This window comes from Tiliqua scincoides, chromosome 5 (genome assembly GCF_035046505.1).
Source record: "Tiliqua scincoides isolate rTilSci1 chromosome 5, rTilSci1.hap2, whole genome shotgun sequence".
Classification (NCBI taxonomy): domain Eukaryota; kingdom Metazoa; phylum Chordata; class Lepidosauria; order Squamata; family Scincidae; genus Tiliqua; species Tiliqua scincoides.
In genome coordinates, this window is record NC_089825.1 from 106,198,815 (window position 1) to 106,210,739 (window position 11,925).

The 11,925-nt window shown below is 44.4% G+C and overlaps 1 protein-coding gene across 1 annotated transcript; it reads right to left on the reverse strand.

The window, feature by feature from the left end:
* Positions 1–268: 268 nt before the first annotated feature.
* On the reverse strand, positions 269–1,192 carry LOC136652946 (olfactory receptor 14A16-like). The gene has a single exon (XM_066629869.1). The coding sequence runs from the start codon at positions 1,190–1,192 to the stop codon at positions 269–271; it is 924 nt and encodes a 307-aa protein (XP_066485966.1).
* Positions 1,193–11,925: the final 10,733 nt, after the last annotated feature.

Below are 11,925 nucleotides of genomic sequence, written 5' to 3' on the forward strand. Positions count from 1 at the left end.
ATTAGCTACTTGAGCTATGGATCTCAGAGACCTCAATAGTACAATCCTATGTACGTCTACTCAGAATTAAGATCGGTTATGTTCATTTTGGAGCTTACTTCCAGGAAGGTGTGTATAGGAGTTCAGCCCAATGCTTTCAGAAATGGGTCATCAGTTCATCATATGAAATCTATCTGTGTTCTTGAACATTTCTGACAGGGCTATTTGGATATCTTCACTCCCGAATCGGCCTTTTCAGCCACACTAGACGCTGTTCCAGAACCACCTTTCAGAGCGCGATACCATAGTCTTTCGAGACTGAAGGTTGCCAACTACTGTTTCTCAGGCAATAAATGATAGGGTTCAGAAGTGGTGACAAAACTGCATACAGAAGAGCAGACAGCAAATCCACAGGGGCAGAGGACAAAGATCTGGGCCGAAGGTAACTGAAAATGCCTGTGGTCAGAAATAAGCTGAAGACGGTCATGTGGGGGATGCACGTTGAGAAGGTCTTATGCCTGGCTTGAACTGACTGCATCTTGAACACAGCAGAGAAGATATAACCATATGATACAAATACGAACCCAAAGCAAAAAGAACCCACAATGACTGTCACAGCAAGAAGGTTCCAGATCATGGCACTTGTATCTGAGCAAGAGATCTTCAGCAACTGAGGGATGTCACAGAAAAATTGTCGAACGATGTTGGATGAGCAGAAACGTAAGCTGAATGTGTTTGCGGTATAGACTGCGGCGTTGATTGCGCTGCTGAGCCAAGAAGCCGCGGCCATTTGAAAGCAGGCGTTCCGGTTCATGATCACGGTGTACTTTAAAGGATGACAGATGGCAACATAGCGGTCGTAAGCCATGACAGTGAGGATAAGTGGCTCGGCGATTGCAAATGTGGCAATGAAGAAAACCTGGGTGACGCACCCAGAGTAGGAAATCTGTTTATTGTTGACAATGGAGTTGGCCATGGATTTTGGAACCGTGGTTGAAATGTAGCCAGCATCTAGAAAGGAGAGGTTGACCAGGAAGAAATACATGGGGCTGTGAAGATGCCGATTCTGGACTACTATGCAAATAATGCGAAAATTGCCAATCAGGGCTGCGAGGTACATGGAGAGAAAGACCAGGACATGTAGAATCTGTAGCTCACGAAGATCTGAAAATCCCAGAAGAAGGAATTCTGTGATGCTTGTTTGGTTTTCCATTTCTTATACTGTGAAGAGAATGGAGAGAAGAGATATGACACGGGCAGCCCAATCCTAACCCACGCCGGAACGGGCAGGACACCTGGCCTAGCCCATATTCTGTGCAGTGTTGCGGCTGCCTGCAGCTCAGCCTGGGGCAAAGGGAAGTCATTCCCCTTACCCCAGGTAATGCAGCAGCAGTCCCAATGGATCTACTTGAATCTGCTTCACCTATAGATGTGGCGCAGATCCAAGCAACCTATTGCTGCACCCTGTTGCCTGGGAGTGGGGTTAAGATCCAACCCAAGTGCTGGATCTGGACCCCATCCTCCATTTAGTCCAGGCCAACCGATAGGCCCTACAACTTATTGCCCTCCCCCAGACTCGGAACAGCTCTGTTCTGCCTTACCTCTACCCTCCCACAGCCCCCAAACTGGACTGACTTGGCCAACGCGCACTTACCAGTGCGCTGGTTCTGTGGGGCCTCCAGAGATGGGCACATATCCATGCACCAGGCATCACTTCTCTCCCCGTGGTGCAAAAGTGCCTGACGGCATTTTTGCCACACCTCCTGGCTCATGCATGTGACTTGTGCTGACCCAGGGGCCAGTGAGGCTCAGGCCCTAAGATGTTCCTGTAGCATCGATTCCAGTGAAACAGCACATCCTTTTTATGCAGATATTCACTGGTAGGGTCCCTGACATCATCAGGTAGGGTTAGGAAAAGCACTCATCTGGAACCTTAGGTAGCAACAACCTCATCTATACTGGGTGGCTAATGGACAAGTTGTCTAAGGTCATTTCCTAGGTAACTCTAAGTGAGAAGAGATACAATGCTGAGGAAAGTCATACCGGTTGGGCATTCCTTATCTGGAATTCCAAAATATGGACTACTCCAAAATAAATAACATGTTTGAGCACCAACATGACTTTTAAAAGAAATGCCAAGAGCAATAAATTCAGAAATGATGTTTCATGCACAGACCTCGATTCATGCAAAAAATTATTTCAAAAATTTTATATGTTTACCTTCATGCTACGTATATAAGGGGTAAATGAAACAAAAATGATCTTTATATAGAGACTTCTTGGGCTCCATCCCCAAGATCTCTCATTATGTATATGCAAGTATTCCATACTACAGATAAATGCAATGTCCAAAATGCTTCTGGTCCCAGGCATTTTGGATAAGGCATGCCCAACGTATACATGGAAAAAATACCTGCTATTCTTTGGGGATGGGGGGACGGGGGACTGCCCTGAAATATGATGATTTCCCAAATCCATATGAAGTAAGCAGCCAAATCAGAGAGAAGGGGAAAAAACCAAGGCAAACACATATCCTTGAGCAATGGGACGAGTCTACCTGGATGCCAGTTTTGTGCAATACTGGCTGGCATGGTGGGCATCAGCACCAGATTTATTTTCCCTGACTGCCGCACACTCATCCTCCCTGCCTCCATCAGTTCTACTCTCTGAGAAACACAAGCATTACTGCAGAGGAGGAACTTCACAGCAGCCCCAGGTGCACCCCAGTGTCCTTTCTCTTATTCATCTACAGCAGTGTTTCTCAACATTGGTCCTCTGCTGTACCACTTCACATGGCCTACCTATTTGAAGTACCACCGGAAGTAACTGGTGACGACATGGTCGACAGTTACTTCTGTGTTGGGAGACAGGATGTGACACCACAAAGACCAGTAACAGGCTCCAGGTGGATGGGAGGGCTTTTCTGAGCACAGAAAAGCATGCTTAGGAGCTCTGTACACCAAGTCAAATCTCCTACTGCTGTTTGCTGCATCATGTTCCTGGTCTCCAGGGGTCCCATGAGTACCACCAAACACTACCTCAAGTATCACTGGTGTTACCCATACCACTGGTTGAGAAACACTGATTTAGAGTGAAAGTGAGACTGCCAATTGTTGCCTTAGGACTAGTCGAAAAGATTACTAGTAAAAGCAAACAAAAAACTCCCCTCCAATAAATTATAGAGAGTACAGAGTGTAACATTTTCAACCAAAGGAATTACTATTACTTTAGAGAACAAAAAATAAATCATACTAACATCTTCTAACGGTTGAAAAATATGTAATATCAATTAAAGAAGAGAAGTAAATTTTCTTTGACACTGAAAAGAGTCATGATAAAATTCTAACATAAAAAAGGAGAAAAGCAAACAACTGTTTTGGCTCTGAAAAAAAATGACATGCTAATCATGGCAATCTACTAGAAGAAAAAATCCTTGAGGCGCAATCCAAGCTGTGACAGAGCCCTTGTCCATTCTCCATCCGGTTCTCTGAACTGAAGATGTCCCAGCATTTTGCAACCTTTTCTACAACAGTTCATCAATGAAGTGAAATGCAAAATGTGATCTGAGTAATGGTGCACAAAGAGCAAAGCAGCAAATCATGCACCTCCTCTAAGTTCAACATGAATAATACCAGAGCAAAGTTCTTGTGCAGAACTGGACATAGGTCAGTATCAATTACTGCTTTATAATATAACCGGGTAATCTAATTACCATCTTGCTTTACTGCTGGTTTCAGTTCATAGCTGTTCCATTCCATTTAATAATCAGAGCATGTGTGCACTGCAACCTTGCACTTGCTAGCAAACAAGCATATCTCTCTTTGGAGAACAGTGCTGAAAGAGTACTCACATCTTCACACCAGCTGTTCTTGGGGAAAAGGTGGATGAGGCATTATTGACTCTGGAATCTTTATACTTCAAGGACAAATTCTCCTGAGTCTTCTGTGTCTCAGTAGTAGGAGCAAGAGAGTAAATTTAACCTTATGCACTACACAAGCCTCCTAGGTGAAAAACAGAGGAAGAGCTCTGCTGGATTAGATGGGGCCCATTAGTCCAGTTTCCCAGTGGGCCACCATGCGCTTCTAGATGCCCAACAAGACACCCCTATTCTGTTGCCACTCCCTTGCATCTGGCATTCAGAGATCAGCTGCTGCTAAAAGCTGGAAGTTGCATATACAGTCATCATGAGGTGTCATCTGTGATGGAACGTTCCTCCCTAAACCACTCCCTTTTAAAGACATTTAAATGGCCATGTGTCATCACACATCCTGTGGCAAGGAGAACCACAGATTCATTATGTGTTGGGTTAAAAAAAAAGGTTTTGTCTGTCCTGACTCTCCCGTCACTAAGTTGTAGTGGAGATTCCCTGGTTCTGGTGTTGTGCAGTAGGGAAAAGGACATCCCTCTATCTACTGTATCCATCCCATGCATATTTTTATATGTTCCAAACATGTCTCCTACTCCTCCCTCCCAGCACTTTCTTGTCTGGACTGAACAGGCTCAAATCTTTTATCAGACTAGAGTTTGGGGTGGTGAGCTCAATCCTATGCATGTCTACTTAGAAGTAAGTTCCTTTATAGTCAATGGGGCTCATTCCTAGGTGAGTGTGGACAGGCTTGCAGCGGGTGTGAAAAATATAGGCAGCCCAATTCTATCCAGGCTCCCCATGCTGTGATACAGCAGGCAGAGAGGCTGTCAGAGGAGGATAAGGGAGCTTCAGGATAAGGAAACCTTTGTTCCTTTACCCCATGTTGAGCCCCAGTAGCCTTTATGTGTCTATTTGGATCTGTGCCAGCTCAATTGCAGGTGCAGAACCAAGGAGACCTGTGTAGGGGGACTGGATCTGTCAGCAGCCTCTGCCGCCATCCCTACCCCCTTCCAGGCATGACCCATTCCCAGGCTGCCCTCTTCTACTCTGATTTTCTCCCTCCCACCTACCCCCCACCTTCTTCATGGCCTAATACACCACCGCGCTGCAGTTACTGGCCCCATCTGGTGGCCGCCCCCTCTCCCATAGGTGTGAGAGGCCAGCACCCACCCACAGCAGCCTCATCGCCGTCAGCAACTACTGCTTGACCATTGCAAAGTGCTTTGTGGCACTTGTGGAAAGGCCATCACCATGGTACAGGAGCGCATAAGAGTGGCACCGTAGCATGGAGGTTCAAGCCCTCAGTGTGTGTGTTCTTGGACACCTGTACTTGGCACATTTCAGTGTCATGATGTCATTCATCTGTTCAACTGTGCTGTACGTGCCAGAGTGCTAGAAGAAACTGAAAGCACTGTGAGATTCTGGTGCATTCCAGTACCAGTTCATCTCTGAATCAGACCAGAAATTCATTGCCAAATGTTGTTTTGTGCCAAATTTCACCGGATCTCAAGTGATGTGCTGAGGATGCCCAGAACTCCTTAACACTTCAAGTCTCTGCCTACAACTATGTGAATCAGCCCTGCCTTGAATTCTGGTCCAACATTATTGGTCCACAAAGTGCCAGGATGTTCAGTGATGTCCAGGAACAGCTGTGAATACAGGCCCACAGGGGTCTCCATTAAGCGTGGCTATGGGACTCTCCTCAATGCAGCAGTGTAGCCACATTGATGGTGGCCTGCCTCGTGCAGACATGTTTCCAGACATACTTTTTTCAACAAAAAGTAGTTCACAATGCTGTTTACATAGTAAAATCCATCCATCCATTTGACTATTTATATTGTATTTTAATATTACATTTTACATATCGTTAGCCACCTTGGATTCTGCTTTTGCAGAAAGGAAGAGCCGGATATCTTATATTATTAATAATAAATAAGAACAACAAGAATAAATAATCAAGGTGTGGAGTCAGCAATTTTGAATGTAGGGTAGTTTGCACATTCATATGAGAATGAAAAGACATGAGGAGCATCAGTATGGATCTGAATGCAAAGAGTCACACAAAAGCTCCCAGGTTCTAGAACAGGGTGCTTCAAATTCCGTCCTGCGGGCTGGATCTGGAGTTCGGAGAAAGCTCTCCTTGGGGGGCAGTGCTTACCATTCTGCTTCCCTGTGCCCAGATCAGCTTGAAAGAAACTTAGCACCGCAGCAGAACAGTAAGCGCCGCTGGGGATGGGGGTGCTTTTTCAGAACACAGCGGTTTCCAGTTTGGAGGCTGCTGTTCTAGAACACCAATGAGCTATATCAATAACCTATTGGTTTACACTTGGTGGAGCATTCTTCGTGGGAGCTCCCATCTCCTACAGCTTCCTGAAGATTTTCACATAGCTCCAAGGCTTGTGACTGCCAAGGCACCGAGCATGAAGATGGAAAACAGTTCTGTTCAATGGGCCACTGCTAGAACTAGTGTATCCAGAAAGCAGAACATGTTTTATGGCCTGCTTGTGCAGCAGCAGCCCGGGTAGGTTGGTGGAACAGACCGGGTAGGTTGGTGGAGAGGTGGAACAGAGGAGGGAGGGGTGTGATGGAGGCACGAGGAGTGACACCTGGTATATGTGACCTGTGCCAGATGCTATCCCCTCCGAGAGCAGCACGCACACACATTCTTGCATCAGCTAAGGGGCTGGCACAGGTAAAAGCAAACCTATTGCCAGTCAAGGGGCTTATAGAGAGGTAAGAGAAAGTATTTTCCCCTATGTCTCTCATGCCACCCAATCTGCTCCTCCCTCTGTAGGACATCACAAGGCTTTTTGGCATGACTTCATCAGCAGTGGGGAAGAACATTATTGGGCTCTAAGTCAGTATACATAATCAAGTCTGTTTTTCTTCTTGCTTGGAGATGATGAATAATTGCTGTGGTTTGCTCTGCTTCTGCAACATCCCCAAAGAAGAGATGCCTAAGAAATAATTTAGTAAAAACATTTTATATTGTCCTAATAAATCCCACATCATTTTGCACCTTCCCGGAGTTTACCCTCTTTTCCTTTAGCTGCTGTCTGGGTGCTTCTCTGTAGCAGTTTTATGCTACTTGGGAAGCACACAAGGCTTAGGGCTTCGTTGCTTGAGGGAGTGCAGAGAGCACAGAAGGGTTGAAAGTTAGAACTGGAGCAGCAGGAAGTCAGAGCAACGAATGAGACGCAGACAAGGATTCAAATGTAGAGATGCCGGGGAAGAGAGCTAGAAGCGGGACGGAGTGAGATTGAGAGAGAGTCCGCCTCTGTCCAGCCTTCTCCAAGCTTTTGTTGAGTCTTAAAACACATGAAACAAACTGATAAGCTACTAGCTACAGCTAGCTTGGGACTAGCTATCCACAAGACGCATTCCTAAACAATGGCGGCTTAACATCCTGTTGTTTACAGGCACTGGGCTTCGTGACTTAGCATATCTCAAGGCTAGCAAAGTGTGCTTTGCGTACATAGCTGATGGGTCTGCTATGTTGCCAATTATGCTAAAGCATTTCAAAGGCCATCGCTTGTGCATAATTACTACACTTCTCTCTATTTGTCTTCCCATGTTGCTGCTCCCAGGTTACTTGTAGGAAAAGGGAAGGGGGTGGCCATATAGCAATTTGGGAGTATTAAAGGGTGTAATGACCTTGGGAATGAAAGGATATTTCTCATTCTTTGAGAAAAATGCATTGTCATAAGTGACTGTCTTAAACTAAGCTGGCCGGGGGTTTGCCAGTCTCTAAGTGGAGCTGTTACCAAAAGGGCTGTTTTGTTTAGGGGGAATTATTACACTACCCTTATTGGAACCTCAGGATCGCAGGCTGGATAACAAGACGGCGTAATGCAGAGAAATTCCCTTTAGCTTAGAAAGGAGACTGAGAGAAAGATAACTTTTAATAAAACATTATAGTTTTATTAGAAAAGTACAAAGGTAAACATAATGGACATGGAAAATTGATATGTTTCTTTGTCCTAATGCTTGAATCCAGTGTACCTAGCTTTCATGGTGGTTTTGCGTAAAGAGTATTTGGTGCATCCGAGGAAATTAGAAAGAGGAAAGGTTGTAGGGAAGGATTTTAGGGGTCCCTGATCTGCCAAACCCAGTTGCTAACTAAAGATGGGGAGAGAAGGGGAGAAAAAGGGGGGAAGAAGAAGGCAAAAAGTTCCAGACACAAGTTAGTTATCTGTCCTGTAGGTCAGTTGGATGGGGGGGGAGAGTCCTGTGTGGAGGACCCTCTGACACAACACAGATGTGTTGGTCCTTGGAGGGGGAGCCAGAGAGAGAGCATGTGGGCGGAAGCTCTCTCTTAAAAAGGGTTTTTTTTTTCAAAACAGAGCTAAACTGGATTATAGCTTCCTTACTACCTGCTGGGTGCTTGTGAGTGTGTAAAACATTGAAAGGATTATCAGCAAAATTCAATGGGGTCTGTGGCTGGCTTAAACAATACCATGAATCATCAACACAAGAAGGCAGTTCCAGTTTGCATACAGTACTTAAGCAGTGATTGAGTTAAAACAATACAACAAATAGGAGACACTCAAACAATGATTTAAGATGCCAGACTTCTTCATAGGGAGGTGGATTTAAGATGACAGACTTCTTCATAGAGAGGTTGATTTAAGATGCCTATATGTGTAACCACAGGGAGGTGGAGGTTGTGTTTGTGACTTGACCTGATTGTTGAATGTAGGACACTTGAATTGTTGAACGTATGGACACTTAGTCCATAGTACATAACCAGATATAGAGAGAAAATCACGCCTAAAAGGAAAAAGGGGATTTTCACGTAACAGAGCAAGTTTTCCATTGGGCTTTGGAAAGGCATTCAGTCATATGTGAGCATACCAACATATAAATGTAGTGAAATGAAGAAAACATTTTAAAGGGTGTCAAATATTCATTCCCTGTTCTCTGAGTTTCTTGAAGTTCAGATCAGCTCTTAAAAGCATAATATAACATTTGGGGAGAAAGATACAAGCCAAGAGCCCCGTGTTGGAGGCTAAGATGGCAAACACTTCCACCACAACTATGTTCTTCCCCTTGGTGCTCATATATCCCGGAATAAAGGAGATCCAAACACTACAGAAGACCAGCATGCTGAAGGTGATGAACTTGGCCTCATTGAAAGTGTCTGGCAATTTTCTGGCTAGGAAAGCGACAGTGAAGCTGATGAGGGCCAGAAAGCCCATATAGCTCAGAACATAATAGAACATGGTGGTAGAACCTTCATTGCATTCCAGAATGATGAGTCCAGGCTGGGAGTGCAGGTCAGTATTAGGATATGGAGGAGAGGTTGACAGCCATGCAGTGCAAATGCTCACTTGGATGAGAGAGCAGCACAAAACAATGGAGCTGGCCAGATTTTGCCCTAACCATTTTCTCATCCTGTGGCCTGGTTTTGTAGCCATGAAGGCCAGAACCATGAGGATTGTTTTTGCCAGCACACAAGAAACCGTTACGGAGAAAATGGTGCCAAAGGTTGCTTGGCGGAGAAGGCAGGTCACTTTCCCTGGTTTGCCAATGAACAGGAGGGAGGAAAAGTAGCAGAGCAGGATGGAGGTGAGGAGGATGCAGGTGAGGTTCTGGTTATTGGCTTTGACAATGGGAGTCTCCCAGTTCTTCAGGAAAGTTTGCACCACCAACCCTGTCAGCACAGCCAAGGAAATAGCCAGGGAAACCAAAAGGATCCCCAAAGATTCTTGGTAGGAGAGGAAGCTGATTTCCTTAGGAAGACATTGATCTTGGTTCTTGTTTGGATATTGATCTTCTGGGCACTTGATACAGTGCACTGCATCTGAAGGTGAGAAATAAAATATTAATAACTTTGTTAATGTACATAGTACTGTTTTTTTTTATAACATAGCTATGATGTTATGTCTGTGTCAGCCTGCCAATAACTCTTTTTAGGCACCCTAACAGTTCTATGAGAAGGAATGTAAACCCAGCCCTATCAGCAGATACCCACTGACTTACAGTGTAGCTCTATGAGTTTCTGCTTATTAGCTAGGCCCTTCAATTTCAGTGGTAGTTACTCCTTGGTATGTACGTGCACTATTGCAACCCTAAGTACATAAATTTGAGCCCCATCCTATCCACGTTTCCAGCACCTGCTAACACAATGCAGGGCCAAGGTAAGGGACCAAGGACTCTCTGACTTTCCCCACACCACAGGATGCATCACATGCCATGTTTGCATGGCTGCATCATCACTAGAATATGGGATAGGATTGGATCCTTAGTGATTATAACATCCCATTGACATTGACAGTGATGGAACTTGGTCAGGGCTCAAGCTGTGTTCATTTCTTAGCTTCTAGCACTAGAAGTGCTAGAGAGCTATTTTTCCCCCTTCTAGAGCACTAGGGTAATGTTCCTTTTATGTGTTTAGCCCATTTCCCAGGCTAGCAATCTTTCCAACTAGCTTGGGGCTAGGAAACATGGCTGTCTCCATGCATAATGTTATCCTGTTGTTCTGTTCAGTGGAAACAAGTGGGCACAGCCATCTTGTACAGAAAATGGGTTTAGCCCTGCCTTTGCTGGCCTCAAGGAGCACACCAATGGCCATGCTCATGCCTTCAAACCCGCATTACCTATAAAATCAAAGTGACCAGGGGGTTATTCAGGCTACAAGAAAAAGACCCAATGCACCCACAGCCAGAGGAAGGCAAAAAAAACTGTCCACCAGTGGCCAATCCAGGTGAACAGAAAAACTCCGAAATGGCCCTAAAAGGCAACCACTTGAACTCAGACTGCTCCAAGGGCAAGCGGGCAGATTTCAATGAATTTCCATGCAAGCATGCAACAAACAGGAAGTGAACAGAGAGTGTGCTGCTTCAATATGCTCCAGACCCACCCTGCTCCAGCTTGGTATCAATCCCCACTGAGGTGGGACGTTCCAGAGGTGGGCCAAACGAACTCCCATCTTCCATTCAGAAGTGTGTGATTGGCATTCAGGGGAGGCAGCCCTGGTGCCAGAGCTTCTCCTTTTACCAGAATGACAGCACCACACGCTTTACGATTCCACAGCAGAAGTGATAGCAGCAGACCAAGAGTTCTGCCACTGTGAATGGCCCATATGTTTTTCCCTAAGTCCTACTGAAATTAATGGGAAATTAATTGAATTCAGTTTCAGCTGACTTGAAATTAATTGGCTTAACTCAGTCCTGAATTCCTTTTCTCCACTGATGTCTATGTCAAGATTCATTTTCTCCATATGATTGGAGAAAATTAATTCATTTTAGCATTATTATCTTTAACTGTGATAGTATGCATATATCTGAAGACATTTTCAGGGGGGGAATGGGGTAATGCTACTCACCTGTCTGGTTTGAAATCATGTCTTCTGAGCAGGGCCTACAATCATAGCAACAAACAGGTTGCCCGTCCTGAATTATCCTGCTGTGTCCAAGATGGCAACTTTCAACACATGTAGAATTGGGCATCTAATAATCAAACATATTGCAGGAAATATTCAGAAAAGCCTCTGCTAAATTCTGACTAATATTTTAAATTTCTGCTGCATTGACTTAATTTTGAGGTCTACTTCCAAAATTTTGCAGTGTTGGACAGGAGAAATTCCAGTTGAACTTTTAGTCTTTTTGCAATAAGCAGAAACCCACCAAATGTAATGTAAAAGTTAACCAAATTGATAGGTTTCCCATATTTGCTCAAACTTGATTTAAGATTACGTTATCTTTAAAAATTCTGAATGAAGATGGTTTTTTTTCTTATTTCAGATTCATGCACAATAAGTGTTAAATATTCCAAAAACTGGATTCACTGCTGAAACTCCAGTGCTCTCTGAGCATGAGCAAAATAAAGCTATAAGAAAATGGCACTCACCTTCTCAAGAGTTGAAGATGTCACTTCAAAATTTTATTTAAGGCATGTTTTATCAGGAACTAGACATGAACATTTATAATCATTAAGAATTTGCTAGCTAAATTAAACGTGCAGATGCAGAAGAGGTTTGAGAAATTCTAACACCCTACACATTTTACCAAAGCCAAATCTGATATTTAAGGAAGTCCTTGAACTCGGCCACATTTCTAGGCAGTAGGAACAATTGG

What these genes read in the sequence shown, in the direction of transcription:
- LOC136652946 (XM_066629869.1), bottom strand. Translation starts at nt 1,192, where the DNA reads ATGGAAAACCAAACAAGCATCACAGAATTCCTTCTTCTGGGATTTTCA.